Source organism: Synchytrium microbalum (assembly GCF_006535985.1).
Source record: "Synchytrium microbalum strain JEL517 chromosome Unknown SmJEL517_scf0046, whole genome shotgun sequence".
NCBI classification, from domain to species: Eukaryota; Fungi; Chytridiomycota; class Chytridiomycetes; order Synchytriales; family Synchytriaceae; genus Synchytrium; species Synchytrium microbalum.
This window is the reverse complement of record NW_022158395.1, coordinates 93,582-120,767: the sequence shown is the minus strand read 5'-3', so window position 1 is coordinate 120,767 and position 27,186 is coordinate 93,582. Positions and strand designations below refer to the sequence as shown.

Sequence of the window (27,186 nt, the reverse complement as noted above, 5' to 3'; positions counted from 1 at the left end):
CTATTCCTTGATCTACATGATTTAACGCGTAGAAACGCGTTATCATTCCAAGAAAACTTGCTCGCTGACCAATTTCTTGCCATGGGAATTGGAAATGAAGCTTCCTTGTTGTATCAAGTGACGAGGGATTTTCGCATTTCAAATTCAAGAATGACCACAATACGTGCATCAAAATCTTCTACATCTTCTTGTCAGGCCAGTCTTCAGCACGTTCTAACTCCAACACACTGCCCTCTCCCATTCACGTGAAAAACGGTTACATTTGCCAACAAGAAGTATGACGGAAAAGCGAAATCTGAGCTGGGTACCTGTTGCTATTGGCGCTGCTGCAGTTGCTTCTCTCGGTGGCATTTTGTAAGTTACGTATTGAGTGGTGAAGTCTCCATGTGTTTATTAACGCAACAATGTTTGTATTTGAAGACGCAATAACGTCGTCACCGAATTGCTAAATGTCCTTTCTCTCTATGAATTCTAAGATATGTCTACCGTGACCGTGCTTTGGGTTCGACACCATACAAGAAGAACGTGCCAATTCTAGAAGGTGAATTGGAGACCTTTTCCACGACTATTGCAACCACGAGATGCTACATCGACAAAACCATGGACTTGATTTGTTCCAACAATTTCATTTTTTTGATGTTACTTATTTCCTTACTCTTGATTCTTCCAGAAACGTGCTAATCCCATTTTTCAATCATTTTTCAGGTGCTCAACCTCTAATTGGTCATGCCAATGTACTCGGTCCTGCACTCCAGTTCCACAATGACTGGAGAGTCGCCCAAATGAAGAAATATGGGGCGGTTTATCAATACTCAATGCCAGGACAAAATCTGATCACGACCCATAACGTTCAGGATGTCGAGGAAGTGCTCAAGAACCCTTATATTTGGCCCAAAGCTCCAGACACGAAGTCGGCATTGCATGACTTCCTTGGAGATGGTATCTTTAACGCCGATGGTGACATTTGGCGAAGGTATGCAGTTTTCAAAAAGTATCTTCCTACTGCTAAAGTATCTTACCTATGCAACTTTAGTCAACGCAAGGTCGCTTCCAACATTTTCAAGTGAGCCAAGATGCTCAGCATCTATTATGATCACACGCTCTCTTATGAAGTTTATACTGACACAATCGGTACATAATAGCGTAAAGAACTTCCGTGATCTCTTCACTTCAGTCTTTATTGAAGAGTCCAAGAAGATGGTGGACCAAATGTTCAAAGCTCAACAACTTGGTGCCATCATTGAGCTCCAAGACCTGCTGCTTAGGGCTACCCTGGATTCCTTTGTCCAGATCGCGATGGGCAAGAATCGTAAGGAGTCAATCGCCTGCACTTCCTGAAAAGCCACAATCATCCAACAAATTTCCTCGTGTAGCTGGAGCTATTTCGGTCAATGGCCAGTCTGTTAATGGAAAGTTTGTGATGGAGACAGAATCATTTATGGAAGCTTTTGATTCCGCCAATAATATCTCGTGTCTGAGGATTTTCAAACCTCTCTGGTGAGCCAATCTTTGATTTTGACCGTTTCAAGCCGGTTTTCACTCAAGCCCGACCTTTGCATCCTTAGGCAAATCATTGATCAGTTTGATGGCACCGCCAGTAAACAAAAGCACAACATGAAAGTCATGGAGGTACTTGGAGACAGAAAAGTGATTTGTGCTTAGATTATACTCTACTTACGATGCCTAATACCAATCTAGGACTTTGCTAAAGATGTTATTGCCCAAAAGAAGGTTCGTTTAGCTGCTGGACACAAGGGCCATGATCTGTTGGACCTCTTTATGCAAGCTGGCAACGAGGATGGCTCAAGTTTAAACGAAACTCAAATGAGAGACATTGTCTTGAAGTAAGGTCGTTGCTCTTTATGAGTCTAATTTTACCAAGCTAATCTCTGGTATCTTAGTTTCATCATTGCTGGAAGGGACACTACCGGTATGGTTGGTCTCAATGACTCTGCACCTTGGAATTGATTTGAAATGCCTTGGAGCATCAACAACATCATCATGGCTAAAACTCAATCACAATTAGCCCAAACGTTATCCTGGACCTTTTGGCGTTTGGCCAAGAATCCCGATGTCGAGAAGAAGTGCCGTGAAGAGCTCCTGGCAGTTCTGGGCAAAACTGGTGACTACACCTACGAGAAGTTTGCTCTGCTCAAGTACAACCTTGCTACATTCATGGAATCCTTGAGGTTACATGCGAAGTAAGCAAAATGTGTGGTAGAGAGTTAGGCCTTCGTTTCTCACAGTATTGCACCGAATAGTGTACCATTCAACCGCAAAGTTGCTATGCAAGATACTGTTCTACCTGGAACCAACACTCCAATTCAGAAAGGAGACATGGTGGACTTTATCGTAAGTTGTTGAGCTTGCGATACAACTATATATCTTACTGAGATCGACCATTGAATAGCCGTATGCTATGGGAGTTTCAACTGAGATCTGGGGTGCCGATGCTGCTGAATTCCGTCCTGAACGGTAAGAAAAGTTCTTGCTGATGTTTAAGATAAACGGGCGGCTGATGTTTCCTGGACTATACAGATGGTTTGACTCCAATGGTGGAATCATCAATCCGAACTCGTTCGCCTTCCCAGTAAGCTTCGTCGATTTGCTCAATTGTAAACATTTGTGTCTCACGCATTATATTTTAGCACTTCAATGCTGGTAGATTTGTTATGCTATTTGCTTTTTGAGTCAAAACGTGAATATTTACAGTTTCCATCCATAAGGTCCCCGTATCTGTTTGGGAATGAACATGGCCAAGTAAGTGTTACGCGATTGTGACAGTCAACTACCATGATCTCACTCAATATCATTACTTAGACAAGAAGCGATAACTTTTATGGCTGCCATAATCCGTAACTTTTCACTTGAACTCGTCAATGATGGTAAGGAAACCATTCTGAAGCTTTTGTTGTTACTTGGCAATTATCATATACTCAATACATCCTCCTCAACACTCCAGATGATCCAAAACATTGGGGTGATTTCGAGCATAAGCTTGGAAGGTCCAGTTTGGCATTGACTCTGAATGCTCGTGAAGGAATCGAATTTAAGCTTCACCCAATTGCTTGAACGCTGCTGTGTTGGTCTGGTTTTGAGTTGTCTCTGTCTGATTTGATGTTTTAAAGTTAAATTTTTTACCCAATTATTTTTTCCAAAACTGTGAATTTAAATCCATATGCAAACCACCATGTGTTTTATGGGACAAGAATTATCTCCTTAAATAGCCGGTTTTACTTGTCAATTCACTGATCATTAACCATGCCAATGCCCTTTCAAATCATGACTTCATTTAGAATCATTCAAAGAGTACTCGCAAATTTATTTTTGCAAAGATTGCTGCACAAACAATGGTGCCATGTCATTATATACCAAACATCCTGCTACGTAGGGCCTCTCTGTTTCTCAACCAGGCTTGGGACTGGCGATGGCCACATTGCCACAAGGGTAGATGGTCATTGGCATTCAAAGTGAGCTATCCTTCAAATCAAAAATATAATATTGTTTCACCACGCAATAACCAATGTACAGTCAAATTGTTCGTCAAGCTCAAGGCTGCAACATGCAATAGGATGAATTTTGCACTCGATGCACCACTCCAGTGGGAGAGACCCGGTGTCATTGGTTTCCCAGAAAGAACCCAGACCCAAGAAAGGATGTAGCCTGAAAGATTTCAACCAGCTTTGTCTTCCCCACCACGCCAGCAATAGGCAAATCATTCATTCAAGTCAACATGTCTGTAAAGCGACCCTGTCCACCTCTCCATCTTCGGGAAGCTTTGACTTGGCATCCCAACCAGAACTCATTCAACAACCCACTCAACAAAGGTATCTCGTGTACTTATCTTTGTGTGCTGGGGCCCTGAGGTGAAGGCAGATCAACGTTTAGCATCATAATTCCACCAGTGTGATCGTATGTAGGTCTACAAGAGCCCTGACGACCTGGCCTGGTGCGCCACCCCTCACATTTCTTAATCTGGGATGTGGCTCACGGGGTTGAGAAGCGCACATTTTTAAGCCCACAATCATTAGGCCTTGCGGCGTCGGGCAATCCTACCAAGGAGAGCAGTGTTACTAAATGGTGTTGGTTCAACCAACTCAAGCTAAATTGTCTCAAGCTGAAAACGGCAAAATATTATATGACCTTACTTTCTCTGAATTCCAGCCGAATCCGTGTACAGAGTGCTCAACACGATACCTACAACAAAAGCAAGTGCTAGTATAATGTTCAATCTTTCAAACTAAATCGTCACAAAACTAATTCAAATTCGGGACGCAATAACCAATGTCAAGCAGCAGACCTGTAGAAAGTATTGATCCGTCTGCTATTGGTGGTCTGGAATTTGGTGTATCAGGTCTTAACAGTTTAATACGTGCTGCAGGCGACAGTTATCACAGTAACATACTCGCAGAGATGAGGAGCAGAGATGTATCTCTAGTGAGTACATTTCTCGGACGATAACGCTGCAAGACATCTTTCGGCATTCACCAATATCGTACCATTTAGGATACACAGACTCATATTAGAGGACAAATTGCCTAGCATTAACTGTATCAGGAAGTAGCGATTGATTGCATGTTTCGCACTTTCTAATACAAGAGGGTCGCTATTGGATGCCTTGAAACGTCTTCTACATGAGAGCTGCAAACTCTCCGAGAACTCGCCTTTCCTATGTAACTCATTGGCGAAAGGGAATCAAGCTTCAAAATGGTACATTTTCATATTCAAAAGGCACAACACAAACAAAAGTGCGTTCAGGCATAGTATTTAACTTTGGTTCCGTTCAGGATTTCGACTTGTTGGTCTCCTTTTTGACTATCATCACAAAGCAAAAGATGAGAAAGGAGACACAACACAGCATGATATGATGCCGGCGATAACTCACTTGTATCCTGAGTTTGCACTATATGTTGTTCTCACACGAGCCTGTACCCATTCTACAAGCAAAAAAAAATTTGAAGCGGAGCACGAGCTATTTGAAAAGTCATCCATCTTCTCCTTACCTCTAGCAGTAAACACAGGTGCACTCGCATCTTGTGTCACTCTTGTGCTAGCCTTGACGAGTGGTGAAGCGTCGAGAGGTTTCATGGGTGTGCTGTCGGTTGGGCGGACTAGATGAAGCATTGAAGGAGGGAGAATTCAGCAATAGTTGTTGTCGAATTCAAGCCAGTGTTGAACTGTGAAAATGCTTCAAAAACTCACCAAAATACAAAACACCAATTCGTTCCAATGTTTCTTGATCCCGCGCTGGTCGCACAACACGATGGATTGTGCTCTTGACGTATCCTGTAGGTCAAAAAATGAGTCAATCTCATCGAAGCCAGTGCCAAACCGGAACGACGGCTTGGATCACACACCATTAGTCAAAAACTCAAGACAATCAGCAGTATTTACAACTGCAGTTCCAGGCATATGCTTAATCCACTTCCATTTCTTTTCTGGGGTAAAGATTTGAAGTCCTGTTACCGGGTTTGAGAACAGGATTGTTAAGCTGCCCTGTTTTCAGAATGTTGATTCAGTTCTGATGTTTCGTGTATGCAGGTTGAAAGACGAAGGTTCTGTACATTGTCGGTATGTCCTTTAGCACTAACGATGTGATTGAGTTGTGGGTTAGTTACATTGAATACAGGTGCATGATCAAGTTGCACGTACAGCACATTGTCCACGATTTTGTCCTCTTCAGCAGTGCGTGGATGATACTTCATATATCTGAAAAGTAGGACGAGAAGCTTAAAAAGACCGACTTGAGTAACATGCATGACATTGCAATACCTCAAATGACATTCACTCTCATCCTCGTATTTGTGCAAGTCAAGAAGTGCATTTTCAGGGAGCTGCAATGTGATAGCAAACAAGATCAGTAGCTTTCGAATGATTCCATCATATGTTTTCTGTAGAGAGAGAAGTATGAGAACATGCTGCTGAAAGGAATTGCTAACGAAATAATTACAAGAGAGAACTGCTTGATAAGCTCTTTGTTATCCAAAATCAACTGTGGTTGCGGACGCTCATACGTCGGAGTCCATTTTGGCATGTTGAAGATTTCTACAGAGCCAAGAAACACCAGTGGTTTTGGGTCTTTAGATTCTCGTCAATTGAATGACCATTGCGGAGATGCAAGACCAGGGTAACATACCAATGTTGTCCTTTACTCCACTCGTAGTTGGTCTCTGAGACAGCAGTTTGAAACCATTGTATAGTCCTTTAGGCAGATTTGCAGCGTGATCTTCCTTCACTTTTTCTGGAATGAGGAAGGTTTGCTTGGCCAGAGCAAATTGTGTCTCGATCTAAATCCAACGTCAAAACGACGTATATCAAAGTGAGGTTTCCTCAATTTAGACACAGAATGCACGTCATTAATGTACCTCTTCGTTGGAGAATGGCAGACCAGCAACATAAAAGAAACCTGACAATAGAGGAAGATGTTACACAAACGTACCGACATAAGCAAACTTTGCAGCCATAGAAGATTCATTCAAAAATTTGAATTCATCGATAAAGTTACCTATTTCATGAATAGCCTTGTGAAGATCATCAGCCAACTTTTGCTTTCCACCAACTTGATCAAACAGGGACAAATCGATCAATGGGATGTCAGCCCATTCCACTAACAATAAAAGGCAGTGTTAAAACAAGATCCAAGTCTGAAATGAAATATTTGCTATCCAACTTACAATTCTCTTTGGTAGTAGGTGGAAAACTGTAACTCTTCAAATGAGAAGATACTTGTTGTACACGTTCTTGGGCCATTACAGCAGTGATATGAATGGGAGTCCGTGACTATCTAGCTTGCAATTGATGCCAGAAATGCTAACTTTTCCACGGTTTGAAGGTTGAAAAAGGGCTCCCTTATAATGTCATACACGTCACGCGAAGACGCAATCTCACAAAGCCTTGAATGTAGCGAAGCTTCACATAAGGATTTACGCAGGAAATCACAACCAACGCGTTCATCTGCTTGCAAATCGAATTCAATACTTGTTCGGGACATGACCCAAACGTTGCGAAAAGCTGATTCCAAAGTTCAAAATGGTGTAGTGGCCGCAAACAACAAGAAGGAGATCCAAAACGTTGCTAGACTTACTTCCAGTTTGCTCTTATTATTCCTTGTAGTCAAAATATCATATTCCAAAGATTACATTAGCTCTAGCATCAGGATTTTTGCTCAAAATGAATATCATTGGTTGGTTTGATCTTGCACCGCACCAAGTTCAAAGTAAGCAAAACGCAGCATAAAAATGAACGCAACTGTCCTTCTCACAAAAAATACACATCCTCTAACACAACACGTTACAAAAGCATCTGCAAAACTAACTTTCATTTCCGAGACGCGAGCGGCCACCACCCACACTACAGCTACTGCTGTGACAAAACTAGTTGGAGTTCCATTTCCATTACAAGAACTCTACCGCGCTGGTGATTCTTTGACTTGTCCCATTTTGAACGGTCTCCTCGAACTCCACTTTCCATCAAATTGCTTTTCGCATTTGGTTTTTGTTACAATGAAGAGCATTATAATATTCATCACGTTTTTACTAGGCGTCATTTCACTATATCATGCTAAAGATATCCCTCACAAGCTCTTCGATGCTATGCCAAATAGTCTGGATTCTGTCATCTTGGAGAATGACATTGGACGTCATGCTCTCATCAAACGATATGATCAACCGTCGCCTTCCCGAATGAATCGTATTAGAGTATCTGAAGCACTGAAAAAGGTCTGGGACGTCTTGGTTATCATTGGCATGGGTCCCATTTACGTTGAAGTTTCTGTCATCACGGGATTGTTTACGATGGCAGTAGGAATCACTTCATTCTTGTCAGGGACTATCACTGCAATTCGCTCGTCGGCTATCTTTGAATCGGTTCTTGGCGCTGTGGAGCCAGCATACTTGGTTGTACGATGTTGAACGGTTTGATGTTATGACAGAAACATATCTCGGGAACTAAAACATAATTAAATTCCGCAGTCTCGTTCCGAAGGCGGTTTGTCTGAAGACCTCATTACTCGTGAAGTGGGGCTTCTTCCTCCGGAGGTAGCCTGTCACTCTCAAATGCAAACTCTTGTTGAGGGATAATTGATAGGACATTCGTTTCTCGTAGATGCGAGCCTCTGACATGGAACGCACGAACGAACCGTATATTAGTCAACATAACGATAATTTATTCAGCACTGCTCATAGTGGCATTCGTAGACTACATGTATCTATTGGTCGCCTCATTCGTCAACGATTGAATCACCTTCGCGGTGTTGAAGCGTTGGAAGGACTCGAGTCAGAATCGAAAGCACTGCCCCCATTCTCTCGTGTTCAAGATGGCTCTGGTGAAGGTTGTGGTACTGAAGAACTCCCTGATGGTGACAACAATTTCGGCGTAAGATCGCGTTCCTTTCTTGATTACGTCATTCATATATAAACTGACAATATTGCTTTGCACCTAGATCGGCTTCCCGAATCCTTTCTCTGGATCTGATGTATCAAGTGGTGAAGATGGCACCATTAAAAGTTATCCTGACGGTTACAATAATCTTGGCGTAAAAGTGGCTCACTTTCCTGATTTCGCTGCAGACAGGTCGGCTAATATTTTGATTTAAAACTAGTTTGACACCCGAGATCTCGGTCAGGGATCTGAGTATGGTAGTGAATCCACACTACTGACATCTGAGGGTTCTTTTACGAAGTTTTTCGAAGAGTTTGAAAAGAGTCGTGGTGACAATCCACCAGGCTCTAGTTTGTCACAGTATGACGTTCTGCAACGTACGGAATCACCTGTAGTGGGTGGGTTGCAACATGAATTCAGTCTGGACTATATGAGTGCATCCAGCGGTCATGTCTCTAGGGACACACTTCCAGAAATGAGCAGCAGACCTGGATCTCCAGTGAGTGAAAGTCTTGACGTTTTCTTGCAAAATCATGTCGAGTCTTACTAACTGGCACCTATCGCTACGAACCGCAGATTGGAAGCATTACCCACGATTGATGGGTTGGTTGCATAAGGAAGATACTGGAATGTGATATGCAGACCAATAGATACTATTTAGAACACAGTGAGGAAGCCCAGGCTTCAACCATTCAAGATAGATCCACCAGCACCACCACCACCACCACCACGACCACCACCACCACCACAAGAGGGCACGCTGTAGTGTTTTCTTTCAAGCTTCAAACAAGACACGTAAACGCACGCTGGATTCGCCGTTTCTGCGATTTCGGTCGGTACATATTAAACTCTTCCTTTTTGCAAAACGTCAAACCCAACATTCTCAAAACACATATATCGATCGCTTCAATGAAGATCATAGTAGTTATCCGGATGTTTTTAATATTTTTAATACTTTGATCTCCCGGATCGGTGCCAAAATTATTCCTCCCATCCACTTGAAATCGTTGAAGGCGTCACCAAACACTTTGCAACCTGTTAAATACAATTCAGTGCAATCTGAGCTGATTGACATTAAACATCACACATTATCTAAACACGATAATGTACCAGGACATCTCTGGATGCGCTTCCCAGTATCTAAAAGGCTGACAAAAGTCTCTGACGTGTTGAGCATCATGGCCATTGCTCCAGTTTATGTGGTCCTTGTCGGACGCTTTGAGTAGCTGTTAACTGCCGCTGGAGCTACTAGATCTATAACTCTGGCGATGGGCATGGCTCTGAGGGTTGCTCAGTCTGGCGGGATGATGGCAAGTAATTTGATTAGGTCAAACATTTTGAAAACAAGGTCAACTCATAACTGACTTGCACATCCTCTCCTGTCTTTCAGGCTCACTCTTATCCTGATCAGCAGCAAGAGCAGATATCGTATGTACGTTAAGAGTGTATCACGATCTCAAATCTGTGTTTTTGGTTACGACCTTTCTTGAAGGTCTCTACACGGTAAAATCTTGGAATATATCAATTGGGTATTTCATTTCTCTAATGACTCTAAGCGAGAAGTACTCGCACTTTGGACTTGGCCTGTTATTCTGAAGCCGAGCTTGGAGCGGTGTATTCGCCTTTGCTAATAGCTTTCTATACCCTTCTCGCAACTATCGGGCAATTTGGATATACACCACCATTCTGGGCCGTATATTATCTCGACGATCTCGTGATGCGTGGTCTGAAAAAAGTGCAGAAGTCTTTGGATGCTGTTGGCGGAATCATTAGGCAACGAGTTACTAGTCTTCGAGGTCAACAAGTCGAAACGCTTTGGAGATACCATGTTGATCACATATTGTCAGAGACTGAGGTAAGCTGCGTGACGCGATGCTGGAACTTGTCTCATATTGCCCATTCCATTTTACTTGAATTGAGCTGACATATTTCCACGAAATAGACTGAAGACGATGAGGATGATATCGTCATTCCATATAATGTAGAACCTCAGGATGATCATCACTCGCTGACTCGATCAAAGATATTCGATGACCCTCACAGAAGGCCCCGACTGTGTATATTCATCTGTTGGCTCCGCCTTGAGTGAACCAGACTGGCCAAAAGCCATCTCCAGAGATGGGGCCTGGAAACGACTCGTGCAAGGGTAATGGAACCCTTTGCACGGTGTGAATCGACACTTGGCAGCATGAATGCTATTACAGCTCCTACGGGATGGTGCGTTCGATGATGTCCGTTCTGAGATGAGCATTGAGTACGGAGCTAAACTGAGTACTTCGTACTCACATATTGGCAGTTCTGTTTGTGGTGGTTGACAATGCTTTCCCATACGATGGGAGATCTGAGAGATCTAACTAACCCTGTTAGTAGTATTGAAGCAATTGAATGCATCAGCAGCAGATAGGCAAAGCAGCATAAATATTATTTCATCCTTTCCAATAGCAGTTTGTTGTCACCCAGTGTCTTGTGAGTTCTCACAGCGCATTGCTGCGAATACTCAATACCGATCGGCCACAATTTGATATGGCAGGGCAATTTAATTAATGGTCAACGCTTCAGATACACTTTGAACGCGTTTCAGCTCTCCTCAACGACAACTGCTATGTGTTGCAGTTCCCTTTTTTTTTTTTTTTTGCAAAACTTCAAATATACTACATTCGACAAAGATGACTATATCAGCTAGTTCCAGTCGACTCAAGACAGACTTGCGATCATTTAGATCGATAGAGCCCATCTTTGCTAATGGTCGAGCAGCGATTTCCAACGAATGCCTGTTTTCGTCAGTCGGCGAGAATGTCGTGATTACAGACCTATCAACCGGTCAAACAAGGCGTAAATTAGAGAGTGTATGTGAATTATTGTGATGATTTTGCTCTGATCGCTACTACGAACATAGAATCTAACAATGTAGTTGCTACTTAGGATTCTGATCAACTTACTTGTTTGGCAATCAAACCAAATGGACGGCACCTCGTCACTTCTGCACGTAGCTTGCTGTTAAAGCTATGGGATGTAGAGTCGGGAGAGCTTGTCAAGAGTTGGAAGGTGTGTTTCATGAGACCCCATGCAAGCTGTCTACCCGGATCTTACTTTTTTTCGCATCTTACAAAAGGCACACGAAGCTCCCGTTCTATGCATGGACTTTGATCCAACGTCAACTCTCTGCGCTACAGGATCAGCAGACTCGACAATCAAAGTATGGGACGTAGATCAAGGTTTCGCAACACACAATCTCAAAGGTCACAAAGGTGTCGTCGCATCCGTCAAGTTCCACCCAGACAAGAGGAGAATACGACTAGTCAGTGGATCTGACGATGGCCAAATCCGAGTATGGGACTTGACATCAAGGAAATGTATAGCAGTCTTGGATACCCACGTTAGTGTGGTTCGTGCACTGGACTTTAGTTTGGATGGTCGATACCTGCTGGCTGCTGCCCGTGACAAGGTCATGACTGTCTGGGATGTATCATTGTCACCGCCACAACAAATACAGACTGTGCCCGTATATGAAAGTATAGAAGCTGCTGGATTCTTGGTAGCTGGTACACCCATTCCTGGAACAGAAAGGACAATGGTGGGCAAGAAGGATTTGGTTGCCTATTCGGCTGGTGAAAAGGGGATTATTCAGCTATGGAATGTCCTATCGGGCGAATGTATATATGAACAACAACCTCAAAAGCATGCCAAACATACCATCACAGACATCATGTACGTGATAGAGAATTCCTCGATTTTTTTAACTCATGGGTGCTCCTATTGTGCTGACTCAATAATGTTTAGATACGACAAAGAATCCAACCATCTAATATCAGTCACATCCGACTTTAATCTCCTCTTCTTCTCCCTTCCCGATTTCACTCAAACAAGGCAAATAGCCGGATACAACGATGAAGTCATAGATTTAGCATTTGCTGGACCACACGGCTCTCATCTTGTCGTTGCGACTAACTCGGAACAGTTACGAGTCTATGACTTATCGAATGGATCAGTCGATGTCGTATATGGACATTCTGATGTAGTCATTTGTATAGATGTCATTCGAGCTGGTGAATACGATCTGTTGGCTACGGGTGGGAAGGATGGGATTGGGATGGTTTGGAGGATGTCCTTTGATAAGGAGCTGAATGTTGATGACAGGTATGTGAGATCTATCGCAATGGCGTAACATTCAGGTTTTTTGCTCACCATGCCCCGTGTAAAACCAGGTATCAGTGTCTTGCACAAATGGTCGGCCATACAGAATCAATTGGTGCTATTGCTATATCACGCAAGGGCCTCAAGTTTGCTATAACTGGATCACAAGATCGTACCATAAAGATGTGGAATCTTTCAACCCTCAGTAAGACTTGTGCAATGTTGGAAACTTCCTTTTTTTTGTGGTTCTAAAATCTTTCCTTTGCAATAGATTTGACTAACACAACCGAAAATCCTGAAAAGGCCAAGGCCTTGTACACATTCAAAGCTCATGAAAAAGACATCAACTCAGTAGCAGTGGCTCCCAATGACAAAGTATTCGCTACTGGGTCACAAGACAAGACACTTAAGATATGGTCTGTCGAGACTGGGACATTACTTGGAACGTGTAATGGCCACAAACGAGGTGTATGGTCTGTTGCGTTCTCGCCGGTTGATCCTACAGTAGCGTCATCTAGTGGTGACAAAACAGTCAGGATATGGTCGTTGACTGATTATTCGTGTCTGAAGGTAACCAACCAAATGGTTGGGAATCGTGTTTTTTTTGCTCATTGCTTTTCCCGATAGACATTTGAAGGCCACTTGAACTCTGTCCTTCGAGTCCACTATATCACTTCCGGTACTCAACTAGTGACATCTGGATCAGACGGACTAGTGAAAATATGGAATATCAAAACGAACGATTGTAGTACCACTTTGGATGGTCACGATGACAAGATATGGGCTTTGGCTGTTCGTCGATTGGACGATGGTTATGAAGATGTTGTTGCTAGCGGAGGAGCCGATTCCAAGATTGTAGTTTGGGAGGATGTGACGCAGATTGTTGAAGAGGAGAAGGAGAAGGAGCAAGCTGAACGTGTGGAAAAGTAATCATTTGTTGTTTTTGTAGTCAGTTTTTTGTCCGGTTGATGATAACTTGACACTGTCCTTCTGCCATGTAGGGAACAGAATCTTCAAAACTACCTCCAAAGACGAGACTACAAATCCGCTATTGAACTAGCACTACAATTAGACCAACCTGTTCGTCTTCTCGAACTCTTTGGTAAAGTGCTTGACCAACGAACATCTGCTACAGCTTGTACCGGTTCCGAAGCAGTAGATCAAGTCATTATAAATCTTTCAGATCCAGATCTCGTTAAACTGCTACACTACATTCGAGATTGGAATACCTCGAATCGAGGATCCAGAGTCGCTCAATCTGTGCTGGGAGTTGTTGTTAGGTTTATACCTATTGAACGTGTGTTGTCCCTATCTAAAATCAAGGAGGTAAATCTGCTATCCATATCTCATGCGTTTTTTGCCTACCTTTAACTCAATTGGCTGGATTTTAGATTCTTGAATCACTCATACCGTATACAGAACGGCATTACAAGAACATGGATACGCTACTCACATCTTCGTATATCTTGGAGTATACGCTTCAATCTATGGATGGGCTAGTGCCGATAGACGATGAAGTAGCACCGTTGATCCTGCTAGATGCTCAAGAAGATGTAGATATGAAGGATGGAAGTGATGAGGATGATGAAGAAGATGATAAGGATGAAGAGATTGTGTAGAATAAAGCTAGAGCTGTTACCTCATGACATATGACTTTGCTGCCTTTTTTGCCGTTTTTTTGCATCTGTAAGACAGACTTCACCTCATCTTGGATACGTGATGCTGTTAGTTCGATATTGCCTCTTGAAAAGGGTTATGTCTCACAAAGTCAGTTGGTACTTAGGATTCCAAACAAATAACATGTTTCGCAACAAAACCGGGAAGACTGCATGTTGTCACATTTTGCTATGCGATCTATTAGATGAGAAAGGCGGGAGGGCTCAATAGGAGTTGAAAGGTATCTTCTAGAAGTCACTGTTTACAGAGTCTATCAGCAGGAGTTGGTTTGTGTGATCTCAGAGAGGCACATGAACACTCCTTTTCTGGGTTATGGACTTTATCCATCATCAGCCGTATGCACTAAAACATCACGACGTAACCTCAAAAGTTCTATAAAATGGACTGCAGTCATGGATCCTCATGTCAATATCCTCCACGCACCGGGCGTTAGTTTGGATAGCCGAACTTGTTGGCTGCTGGACCCCTGACAAGAATGTGATTCTGTTTGGGACGTGTCTTCGAGTCTATCGCAACGAATACAAACTCTGCCTCTTATACTACGACTGCTGGATTCTTGGTCGCTAGTACACCAATTCCACCAGACAAAATGATAGTGGACAAGACGGAGTTGATTGCTTGTTGAGGTGGTGACAAAGGAGCTATACAGCTATGAAGTGTCCTATCAGGAGAATGACAACACGATCACGGACATCAATGTATGAGTGAACCTAACAATAGGTTGGGGTTTCGGTCCTACCTCAATCTTGGTTAGTTCTAACTCAATAGTGGATTTGTCCATGTCAGACCTTCAGACGTATTCATTGGTGTTGACATATTCTTTGACTGATTTCCCCGTCTTGAGGTAAGAAAGCGTGGTTGTTTGCAAGGGCGTATGAAGTTGTCCGGTGTATTCATTCTTTATTGCGCTAGAAATTCGAAGGACACTTGAACGCTGTCCAATAAATCACATCCGGCTGTCCAATAAGTCACATCCGGCATTTGACTAGTTTCATATTCATTATTTGACTAGTGTTGCATTCTGTTTCATGATGGTAACAATGACAACTCACGCCTTTTTTCTGGCTGCTCAAGCTGTGTGTCGATTATATGATGAAAATGTAGCTGGTGGTTAAAGAAGTGATTCCAAGATTGAAGTTTGGGAGGAAGTGAATTAGATTGTAGAATGGAAGAGACAGAAGAGGCTAGCTGAGCATTGAATATTCAATATTGATTATAGGACTGACAGAATTTTTTGCCAGTCTCTGAAGTCGCCTTCACTCACGTATTTCACCGCCTCTGGAAGGAATCGTACATTCTTGTGTTTTTGCAGGCCCTTTCTCACCACTTTTCGTAGATTTTCGAAGTGCTCTTATTCGTGGAGTGGACGATATTACATGGATACGCTACCCGCATCCTCTGACATCTTGGAGTTTACACTTCAATTTATGGATGGTCTATGTCAATTAGATGTTAATGTAGCACATTTGATGCTACTAGATGCTCCATAAACAATACGATGTTGGTATTTAAGATGGAAGTGATGTCTAACGATACGATGAAGAGACTGGGCGGAATCAACTCGGGGTGTTTCCTCATCTTTCCAATCCTTTTTCTCGCGTCGCACTTGTGTGAGTGGTGGTGGGTTCAGGCCGAAGGAGGTATCGATGTATGTGGTTAGAGTTGCTGTTGTAGTTGGTGTTGTGCTGCTTGGTTAATTTAGGACTTGGAAGTATCATGATTATGTGTTTTATTTGTTTCTCGGTCGAGAACCCACTCCGCTGGATTCGGTTTGACATGAAGTGCAAACCCATCAATACTTCGACTTTATTTTGGTTTGGGATGCTTTATACAATGCAACCAGCTTATTCTCATAACGCAGATTTGCAACAACTTTTACTCAAGCGAAGAAAGTGCGATTCTACAAAGTCAACAAGTGATTCAAAACTATTTTATATTTTGTTCTAAACTGTATTTCTGGTTTTTTTTACATTCGATGATTGCTAGAGGTTTGGGCGATGTTTGTCCAAAAAGTCCGGCGTCGTTATAGGCGACCTGTAACAAGGTCCATACACATGTTCCTAGACTAATCAATAATACATAGATTTCAAAAGTTTTAAAGAAGTTGGATACCGGGCGGGTACTTGAGAAATTACTATAAAAAGTGGACATCACCTAAAACGAAGACTGCCTTTTATTTTTCATGTTACCAAAGGGTAACCAGCCGACCATGGCTTTCCACCATTTCCATTTGCCATGTTTTTCCTTGTCATCTCGTTTACGTTTGATGCCAACCGAGCAAGCGTTTGAGGCGGTTGGGCCAACAGTTCCCACTTCAGGGTATATCTGTGCCAATAATGAGGATGGTGGTTGCGTTTTCAGATGTCGGTTGAAGTATCTTCGTAGTATCCTATCCTTGAGGCCACCAGAGAGCAACTTGTCGTCCGACCCTTTAACGCTAGTACCCAATTGAACACTTCCAACTACTTGGCGTTGTCCCTTGTCCAGAGTTTCCTCAGTAGCAGGTACGCATATAGCATTTTCGATGCTGGGGACTGTTGATGAAGAAGAGCTGTCATCTGCCGATGATGCTGTTGATGATGCGGCCGAGTAATCTGATTCTCCTGAGTCCGTATCCTTGACTACCGATTCGGGTGAAGCTGATGGCACAGCACCAACAACAGCCGTAGGAGCAATCCAATCGTATATATTGTCATTTGAGTCACCCAAATTGACCAATACTATCAAAGAAGCTCGGTTAGCGAAAACATAGTCAGACCAATGAAGCACTCTTGACATGCTACATACCTTGCAACAGCACTGACTTGAGATATTCATAATCTGGTGCTTGTTCGAATTCCAATGAACCAGTATGCGAGAAGAAATCTTTGAACTCGGCTACATTGAATGAGTTAGTCTTAATGTTCCAAATCAAATACTTTCAAAGTTTTACCTGGACACCCAGCACAAAGCTCATCAATAGTAATAGTCGATTTCATTTTGGCAATCTGCTTGTCTACAGCCTCGTCATCATCTTCTGGATCTCCGAGGACTGACCATGGCAAAGAACGACGTAGCATATAGATAAGCGTGTATCCCAAAGATTCCATATCGTCACGGCGTGATTGTTCTAAAGGAACAAGAGCTTGTTAGACACACTAGGGACAATAAAGCATAAAACTTTACAAAAATACATACCACATCCGTTGTGAGCTCGAGCAGACATAAACCACGGAGTTCCAATGACATCTACACATGGCTGATAGCGGACATGCTTCTTGGTTCTAGAGTTGAGGTACGACTTGGCGATACCGAAGTCCAGAATGTAGATGGTGGGGTTGCTTCTGTCTCGACCGATAACAAAGTTGGCCGCTTTGCTGTCGCGATACAAGTATTTGTTTCGGTGCACACTTTCCAAACGAGCAATCTATCATAACAAAGCAGAGAGGTCTCGTTAATACTTATTTCCTGTGATATTGAACCTAAAAGCAATAACTTACGAGTTGAATGCCAATCATGGCGACGGTCTTGATGGAGAAACAACCACCGCAGGCCTTCATCAAGTCTTCTAAACTAGGTCCCAGCAGATCCATAGCGAGATACACATCATCACCATCTTCATCATAAGCATAGGCTCGTGGAATGCCAACTACAAAGCAACAAGTCATTAGCAACGAACGAGAGAGAAGATTGTACGAAAGTACAAGAGTACATTAAAGACTGCTACTGAGAAGACTGGAATTAAGCTTACCCTCACTGCTCAAAACTTGATAAACCTTGTACTCGTGCTTCAACTCACAGCGGCCTCTTACGCGCTTTTGCATTTTGATTGCAAGAGATTCACCAGTCAACCTATTGACACCTAATCGGAATAAGGGTGTGAGGGAAAATGCACATGACCTTATACTGGCGCTAGACACCATTCCACAAACCCAAATAGAGAAGAGACAGAAAGCAGGCTTACCACTATAAACTGTTCCATAACCACCAGATCCCAGCTTATTTCCCAACTCGAATTGACCTCCGAGAACTCTGGTAGATTCCACACTAGGCATATCCATCTAGATTTGTGTAAAGGTTCAAGTTTCTTGTTAGACTATGGTTAAAGCAACAAGAGCAGGTTGTATCAATGAGGTCTTGGAGCCAAAGCAACTCGGTATAGACAATCTAGAATATATCCTCTACACTTTCTCCGCCTTCTTTCCTCCTTTTTGGACCTTCTCTTCATGAAATTCCCAAAATTGAAACAAAAACACACAAGTTCTGATGCCAACCCAAGTGATGGTGTCGTTGATGGAGAACTTTGAAAGGAGACGCGGTACATACCATGAGATTGAATAAGGATGCAGATAACGTTGCTTTCTGGAGATTTCAATTTGCTTTTGATGTAGTTGTCCTGTTCTAATCAAAAAGGTGTTTGTGAGGTTAGCGGTGAATCAAGATTCCAATATGAAGCGAATAAGAAAAAGGACAAGGAAAGGCGAGATATCGAGTATGTAGTTACCTTACTAGTATCAGCACCGTTGCGTCTTCTGTTCTTGGGCTTATAAGTCGTCCTTCTTATAAGCTGGTTTGTGCTGAATGAGGGAGCGAGTGTATGCAGCAGCAGAATCCAATAGGAGCTATCTGCCGAACAAAGCAGAGTGCTGCTGGTGGTGTAAACACGTGTAATCTCACGTAGATTACTACCGAGACTCTATACCGCCTTCCATATCGGGCACTCACAGTCTGTTCAAGATCAGACTGCTGCAAAATAACGTTTTAGAGATCGTACAGCTACGAGAGACCTTATACTAGCAAATCCACACATTCTGTGGAGGATTGGCATGTGCTTGACACGTCGACCAACATTTAAACAGTCGAGATCAAATGTTGTCGTTTCCACGATTCACGGCAAGAAAGGAGGTTACAAAACCGTGCCATTCGACGTGATTTCAACGTGGAGCGTCAACGAATAGCACTCCGAAGATAACGACCGTCGAATATTCCATTGTATTGGTTTATGTTTGGACTAATTCGTGCAGAGGATGTGCCCACCGAAATATGACATCTGGTAGCGGTTCAACATGCTGACAGACGTGGATTCACGAATATCCTCGTCTCTAAAATCCGATTTGAAAGTATTACTTCTCCACCGTCATCAAAACCAAACGTTGATTGCGTTTACAGAAAAACGCAGGACACCTTTCTGCCGGTCGCTCTAAGAAAGTAGGCTCTAGACGCCGCATTTCAAGCTCTTATGTGATTTATAGTATTTAATTATGAGTTTGACGCGGCTAAATTTCCGTTGGACTGCTCAAAAACTCACTGAACGCTTGTCAAGTACGTTGAAGGAGGCAATGAATGCAGGACGATGGCGTGGAATGACAGCTTGTCGCACTTGGAAGATATAGAGAATGTAGGCTTGTTTCAGTATGAGGTGTCTCCTGCTAGTATGCTCGTGTTTGTGCATGAGCATCGCTCAATTGAGGCAGTTTGCCAAATTATTTGCAAAATCGTTCAAGTAGTGCTACATGCACGGAATTTTTGGAACGTTTTGAAGGATTCGTGGATTTACCTGTATGGAGAAACCGTTTCGATGGCTTTTCTTGTTTGTTAGAATCCTCAATGTGTGCGTTCATCGTCGAATCTATCATCCTGTGTGCTTCAAGCTCAAACACACTTCATTTGGAATACAGACACGAGAGAGTGGCCAATACGGAGACTCTGGAGTTACAGATGTCGCTTAATGTCTATGAAAGTTGCCTCAGTATCGCAGCAAGTTACGTTTGTTAAGTAGACTGGGTATCAGGTGCACACAGCTCAGTGTGCGGAACTGGGCTGGTGTAATAGTGCCTAATTCGACAATGGATTCAGTCATTCAAGGTTTGTAATTTTGTTCCCAGTAACGGGACTGGCAATGGGACGTTTGCTGCGATTAGGATTGGATCTGGGATTAAACGGCACGTATTTAGCAGCGACTTGCCACATCAGGTGTTCTTCTACCCCTGTCTTCTACTCTATGCAAACAAGCTCTATTATATAGTATTTACAAAAAAAAACCTCATCATAAGTTATGCTTGTGTGAATAATTTATACATTCTCTACTTTTTCGGGCAGCGCTCTTAGAATCCAGCCTTCCTCGCCTTCTTCTTCTTCGGCTGACTAGCCGTCCCTTGACTCTGACTAGGACTCTGACTACCTCCAACAGATTCATCACCTAAAAGACTACCCAATCTCGACATTTGCGACATATGTAATGACTGAGACGCCAATAAACTACCACTACCACTCCCACTAGGCCGAGATTGCGACAACACAACCGGTAGACTACTACTACCACTACCAGCGTTATCATCAGCTTGCTGCGATTGTGTAAGCCTGCGTTTCAGTTTGGGTGGCGTAGCAAGGTTACTATTCAGTGGTAGCGTGGTTGGTACATCCTCGCCATCGTCTATATCATCCTCTTCGTTACGATGTCGAGGTGTTTGAGGCACATCATCAACATCCATTTCTGTAGCCAATGACGAAGGTGCAACAGCAGCAACCAGAGGTTTACCAGTCTTGGGATCAATTTTGATATACTTTTGAGCAGCATTTGATCTCTTGTGCATTTTACTGACTGGTGGTAATCGTCCTGTGTAGTAATCGTCGACCTTCCATATCTCAGATAAGCGGGTAGCCATTCGTGACATTTTGAAGGTATTGTTTGGTGCTAGTGGTGTACTGTACATTCTGTCTGCTGCTGTTGAATCTACTGTTGCTGTAGCTGTGCCGTCATTATTATTACTCTTATTGACAAATCCAGAAATCGTTTCGGGAATAAAGACTCGGGTGCACGATGCGACATCAGCTTGTGCCCAATCTAGTGCTATACGTGTGCGTTCTGCATCGTGATTGACTGGATTAAAGACAGACAAGACCAGGTCTCGAGAGTCAGTAGCATCGTCATTCAGTAGCAGTGAGCGTAAATCCAATTCTAGAGCTTTATAGCCTTCTGGTACTGTTGGCTCTACAGGGATATGTCTCATGGAATGTTTCAGAGCTGGAGAGCCTCTAGATGTTGGTTTCGAGTAGAGCAATTCGTGGCTCAAATAGCAGATGAAGAGAAGATGAATATCATCAAAGGAGAAAAAAGAGTGACATGTGTCGGATGACTTACTGCGTATACACAGCCGAAGTCACCTCTTCCAAAGCTTCCGGAACTGCATCATCTTCTACAAGAGCAGTCTTGGCATCTATAACAAAGTGGTGAGATTCAGTTTCCAACCAAAAAAAATTCACAAAGAAAGTTATGAGGAACTCCAAATGCTCAACACTCGTACTCACATTTCCAAACACCACCAAAGTCCACAACATCATGACTCTTCACCAAATCCACATGCTTCCCCTGCTCAAACAAAACCATCTCCTTTTCAGCATGGTATATAGCAGCATCGACTTCAACCTGATCGTCGTCCTCTTCCCCATCATCGTTTCGATAATTCTCCTCATCATCACGATACTGCTGAACATAAATAGCTCCATTAGCAGCCATTTGGATGATACCAAGCGAGCCACCACTGGGCTGCCATATCTTACTCCCAAGCAGGTAGGGTGGTAGTGGATTTATATTGTTTGGCGCGAGATATGCATGGCTGTTTGGAAGGTCTTGCGTTGCGAATGGGTGACGGTAGAAGGGTTTGAAGCGGTATGGGTGTTGGAGGGATTGGTAGGGTGATGATTGTGATGTTGTGTAGCTTACTACACCGTATGAGCGAGAGGCAGTGAATAATAGTCCTGCGTAGAAATGACAGAAAGCATCAGCGCGGTATATGAGTGAGTTTCCTTCATCTCTCTCGTTGCAATACACAAGGTAGACTCTCAACTTACTATCGTCATCCCGTTCAACAAACTCCATATGAAAAGCCTTATCATCGTCATCAGAAGGCTTGGCCCATTCAAGTACTGGATGCTTTGGCATTCTCAAATCGTGAATTGCCACTGCCTTTTTATGTGCTACAGCCATCAAGAAGGGTATATGCCTTGATCGCGCAAATGAGGAAATGCCATCGTATTGAAAAGTGACTTCGGATGAAGCAGTCTAAAACGATAAAGGACAGCAAAGTGAGCGGCCAAAAAAATCTCACTCAGACCTTATTCCATATCCCATTGTATTGTGAGAACAGTTAAATACTCACACGAAAATCCATCATTTCAATATGAGTAGAACTTGCCAAGTACAGTGTACGAGGATGTGCACCGAATTCACAAGCCAGGTATGTAGTATCGTCGTCCTCGTGTGGCTCACGCACAGTGTCACAGCTATAGAAAATTATGCTGAGATATGATGGCAAAAAAGCCGTCGAGCTATCGGTTCTATGCTTACGTGTCAGCAGAACCATCGTCCCACAACGCGACATGTCCACCTTCGAACACGATGCTAGCCAGACCAGGTACAGCTGAATGCCAATTGACATCAAGTGGTTGACGACTAAATGGCAGTGATCCAACATGAGTGTATGCGTACTCGTCGTTTCGTTTTAGGAAACTGATGGAGGAGTGATTTCTAATGGCTGTCGTTCCTAAAAGTAACATTTGCGAAAAATGGGTCAGCGATGAATCGTGTTTGTTACGTCGTGAGTCGTGCTTTTTTTCACCTGTGAAAGAGGATATGATTTGAAGTATCGATGTCTTAAACTTCAAAAGCGGTTTCCTGGGTATACGCGGTATACATGGCGTTCGTCTCTTCTTTGAAGGTTCAAGATGGAAGGCGACTATGAAAAAAAGTGCGATTTTAGTTGTCTTGATCAATCATCCAAATATCGGTCGATAGATTTTTGTTGCGCCAACAAAACTTACACAGCTCATTCATACAAACACCACCGGGGCACAGCATAACATCATCATCCAGACTCAAGCAGTTCCCATAACGATACAACCCTCCATGATCCCGTTCAAACTCGAAATCCTCCTTCAACAAGTCCTGTACAAGATCACTTGGAACATAGTCGGCTGGATTTGAAGCTGTCAAATAATCAGACTAAGCACAAAAATGAATTCAGGATTCTGTTTATCTTGAAACTCGTGTTGTAAAAAGAAACCTGACTAGCAACACACCGATTTAGAAAACTCGGTCCAAGGCAACGCAGGACCATATCCAGCCCGACTTTTTAGCACTGCGCTCCTGGGACGATGATATATACACGACTTTGGTGTAATTTGCACTAGATCAGAGACGGGTTTCCATAAATTTGCTACGATGAATGATTTGAATGTCAGCTTTCCAAAAACGTCAAAAACACCAATCCAACCTAGAAAGAACAGTACAGATCAGCTCGTTATACCATTTGGAGACACTTGAAATGTCCATTCGTCCTGATGCAGCTCGACAGAGCCCAGTATTCCTGATGCGATCTGCGAAGCAATGTCTGACATTATCTTGTCAAGCCTTTTAAAGGAGAAGCTGTATGAAGTTATAGGAGGCAGCACGGTGGCATCCTAGCAGTCGGAATGGACTATGAACTTGGCAAGTTCTTCTTGTCCAGGGAACGATGTAAATGCGAGACTCTTGATCTTCTCAGTGATGTTTAGTAGATGAAATTTTGAAAACAGGATGCTGTGACAAAGCTATAATTTCGCGTCATTTATTATCATTCATCAAAACATTCATCGAGCACACCGTGACTTCGCCTGAACTGTAGAGAACTCGCATCCAACCCAAACTACGGTTTGAAGACAACCATATCAAGATGATTTCATACACCCAAAAGATTCATTATTCAACCCCATCCATGTACAAGCTATGTGCTCCAAATACGTGGACACGTATGCATAAGTTTTCTCGTCTTCATTCACAAGCAACATGAGCAATAAGAGCAAACAATAAGGCACTCTATCCTTGCACATCGTGATCTCCCTGGTTCGTGGTTATTCCTTTCGTCAACATCAGACCTCGTCGACATCACACATCGTGTTCAAGCTTGAAACCGAAAACACGACACGCCTTTGTATACCCTCCCATCCTCACACGTGGCTCTTCTTAACAGTTGCGTCAATGTCTCAATTACCAAATCTCAGTTATATAGTTCTGCTACTACGGGGAATAGCCAGAGACACATCACTGCTACAGGTTGTGGAGGCAGTCTCCAGTACACGAGTTCATTTGAAGCCTACCAGAACTTCAGCAGCTCCATTACGATGCAATTTGTACTTGAGTTCAGGATAGAATCGTGGATCCAGATCTAGTGGTAGAATGGTTGCCAACGATCAAAGCTTCAATCTTGTACAAGAGTGAAACCAAATTAGAGCCACCACACAACTTAAAATATGATTCATATGCTTATAAGAATGAATGAGTGAGTGTCGGAAAGGTTGTCCATGGCTCGTCTATCACGACTAAACTCACTTTCTGCGTTATGGTGAGGATGCTTGGATTCCGAGCTAAGCGGAAAAGCGACAAAGCTTCTCCGTGAAAGGTTTAGTGAGAAAGTACCTTATTTGTATAATACCATAAGATTGACGGTGCTATGCAATTGGGGCTATTCGTTCCACCTTTCCCAAATGGTTCGGCTATTCAGCAAGTCTACAAAGTTGGACGCAAACAAAGTTCGAAGCATCCACAAGCAGTTTCAAGGCACGGTAGTCGTCACAGAGTATTCATAACACATTGTACTCCCTTATTTGATAGTAGCCTCATCATCAGTGTATGTGATGGTTAATCAAGGTTAATCGTCGGGGATCCGGGGTACCAAAACAATGACTTGTTTGCTCGCCCAACCTCCTGAGTCGCTATGGTGGGAGTGATGTAGAGAATCGCAACCATCAGTCCTGAGAATCGTAGCATTAATTTGGGTTTTTGGAGGCCGGGTGAACGTGGAATGAATGTGAAGGTGGAGTGCGCTTATGACGAGAATTTTTTCCTTTTCGCAAATCATAGATCTTCCGCAAGGGATGTTTGACCTCAGACCAAAAAGTTCCACGGATCATCTCAGCCTATTAAGTCTCTTGCGCCAAGCATTCGGGAAGCAACATTCATAGTTTTCGGAAGGGACATTCCTTTTAAAACTATGAAACGAAACTTTAGATTACGTGCAAGGCCAAGCGCGCAAGCTAACCACCAAAAGTTGGAGCTTTGGGGTACTACTTTTTAATATATTTGATTCTAACGACATGACTAATAATGGAAGCAAACGTTACAGTTTAAGGCTTTTATAGGATTTCGGGGTGTGTGAATAAATTCATGCTAGCCACATTCAAAGATTTAGCAGCTGTTCTTTCCAAATCTAGAGCGTATGTGACGCATGACCTATATCCGATATTCCACCACCCACAGGCACTACTGGCAACTTCCAGTCATGATACATTGCGTTTGGTTGCCACGCGACATAACTCACTGATTGTTGACCCTGTGGTAGCTGTTGCGGTTGAGGATGATAATAATATGGTGGTTGCTGCTGTTGTAGTTGCTGCTGTTGGTGATGATAATAGACTGATTCCTTCAAGTCGTATTTCGATGGAGCTGCCATGTATGGAAGACTATTGCTATGTGCTGGTGCTGTTGGGTAATATGGAGGGTGCATGTATCCCGATGGCGAAGGTGGTTGAGAGTGTTGTAGTAATATATGGTGTGGCTGTTGTGGGATGATTGGTCGAGGACGTGCTGGAGATGTGTATTGTGGTATTATAGAGGCATTAGACGACGATGATGAGGATGATGATGTTGTGATGAAGGCCTTGTTATTGTTATTGTCGCTTGGGGTTGTGGTGGTGGTATCATTGTATTTGCATGATCCTTTCTTGAAGGATGAGCTACAGCTTCCACACATTGGGCGAGCTCCATCGCATCTTCGTTTTCGTCTATTGAATAGATGTAGAAGATCAGATGTTAGTATGGCGATATTCGGTGTTGATCAATGCAAAGCTGTCAAACTCCAATGCATTATGCAAAAACAAGGCAAGTACAGTGGATATACCTGCGACAGGTCTCACAAGCAGAGCCTCGTTGTCTTCGTTTCTTTGTTGGATCCGTCTCAGCGGGATTTAAGACCTGACTCCACTTTTTGATGCCATAAACTGGCACTGGTAGTTGGCTGGCTGATACTGGACTTGGTGATGACGATGAATGATGGTGATGCTGAGGGGATATAGTAGCGGGAAGCAGCAGCGGCAGAGCAGGCAACACTAGCGTAGCGTTGTCGTCGCTATTGTTGAGCAATGATGATATATCCATGCTGCAAAGCTATTTTCTCTCTTGTCCAAGAGGAAGGAAGAGGAGGCGAGAGAGATTGACCCGTCTAGGGTATACGATATCGGATAAGCTCAACAGCAGATGCCCGCTATAATCTGTTATGATCGGATAGGCAGCAGCAACTTGACTGAACAGGTAGCCTGGGTGTGTTGCCCAACTGAGCGGATTAGTATGGAAACCGAAAAAGCGCAAGGGGGAAGCAATCATCATCAAGGCTGAGCAGACACCTAGACCAAGGACGGATTTCGGTATAACCTGGCTTGCTTGGGTTGCGAATGTTGGGAAAACTATAACAATCAAGTCAAAGTGCCACATCATCCACAAACTTGAAGACTAGCAGAGGGATTTCGCAACCTTTCGCATTGAAAGTCAATACAATTCAAAGCTCGCATTAATTTATATAAAAACTGTCGGTTCATATACTATCTCACATGCGGGGTTGCCATATGTGATACCCACTGTTTTCAATCCTTGACTCACTTCATACTGATGCAGCATCACAAATGCTCGAGACTCAAACTCCCATCCAATGCAAAGCAGATCTCGTGCACCCCAATTCATCAACCCGTTTTCCAGATGAAATATGGTCGACAACATTCGTAGCCTCCAGGTCAAGACCGACTCGCCATATCTACACATATGATATATTGCGGATAGGTTAGCTGTGTTTTTTTCTTCGCCGTCTCGGATTTTGGACTCGATGATCTGTGTCATATCTCCGCTTTGTGCGCTTTGTGCAGAAACCAGCTTGGTGGGTTGCAAGCAGATCTCCAGACCAAACCAATGTTTGCTCACGTGAACTTACATAA

At 43.2% G+C, this 27,186-nt stretch overlaps 3 protein-coding genes across 3 annotated transcripts; 2 read left to right on the top strand and 1 right to left on the bottom strand.

Annotated features, from left to right (window-relative positions):
• Positions 1-277: 277 nt before the first annotated feature.
• Positions 278-3,072, top strand: SmJEL517_g05294 (uncharacterized protein; the record flags this gene model as incomplete). Its single annotated transcript, XM_031171220.1, has 17 exons — positions 278-354; positions 477-541; positions 706-973; positions 1,034-1,063; positions 1,143-1,309; positions 1,374-1,497; positions 1,566-1,629; positions 1,699-1,844; positions 1,902-1,930; positions 2,027-2,201; positions 2,262-2,352; positions 2,411-2,475; positions 2,539-2,590; positions 2,649-2,661; positions 2,727-2,760; positions 2,821-2,885; positions 2,963-3,072. 17 exons carry the CDS (start codon positions 278-280, stop codon positions 3,070-3,072), a joined length of 1,575 nt encoding a protein of 524 aa, XP_031022815.1.
• Positions 3,073-11,045: 7,973 nt separating this feature from the next.
• Positions 11,046-14,132, top strand: SmJEL517_g05293 (uncharacterized protein; the record flags this gene model as incomplete). The annotated part of the gene is made up of 9 exons (XM_031171219.1): positions 11,046-11,225; positions 11,302-11,424; positions 11,492-12,087; positions 12,160-12,516; positions 12,585-12,718; positions 12,785-13,083; positions 13,141-13,439; positions 13,515-13,839; positions 13,905-14,132. 9 exons carry the CDS (start codon positions 11,046-11,048, stop codon positions 14,130-14,132), a joined length of 2,541 nt encoding a protein of 846 aa, XP_031022820.1.
• Positions 14,133-16,344: 2,212 nt separating this feature from the next.
• On the bottom strand, positions 16,345-18,230 carry SmJEL517_g05292 (uncharacterized protein; the record flags this gene model as incomplete). Its single annotated transcript, XM_031171218.1, has 7 exons — positions 16,345-16,910; positions 16,978-17,067; positions 17,123-17,299; positions 17,368-17,596; positions 17,670-17,818; positions 17,921-18,031; positions 18,134-18,230. 7 exons carry the CDS (start codon positions 18,228-18,230, stop codon positions 16,345-16,347), a joined length of 1,419 nt encoding a protein of 472 aa, XP_031022821.1.
• Between the last annotated feature and the right edge of the window lie 8,956 nt (positions 18,231-27,186).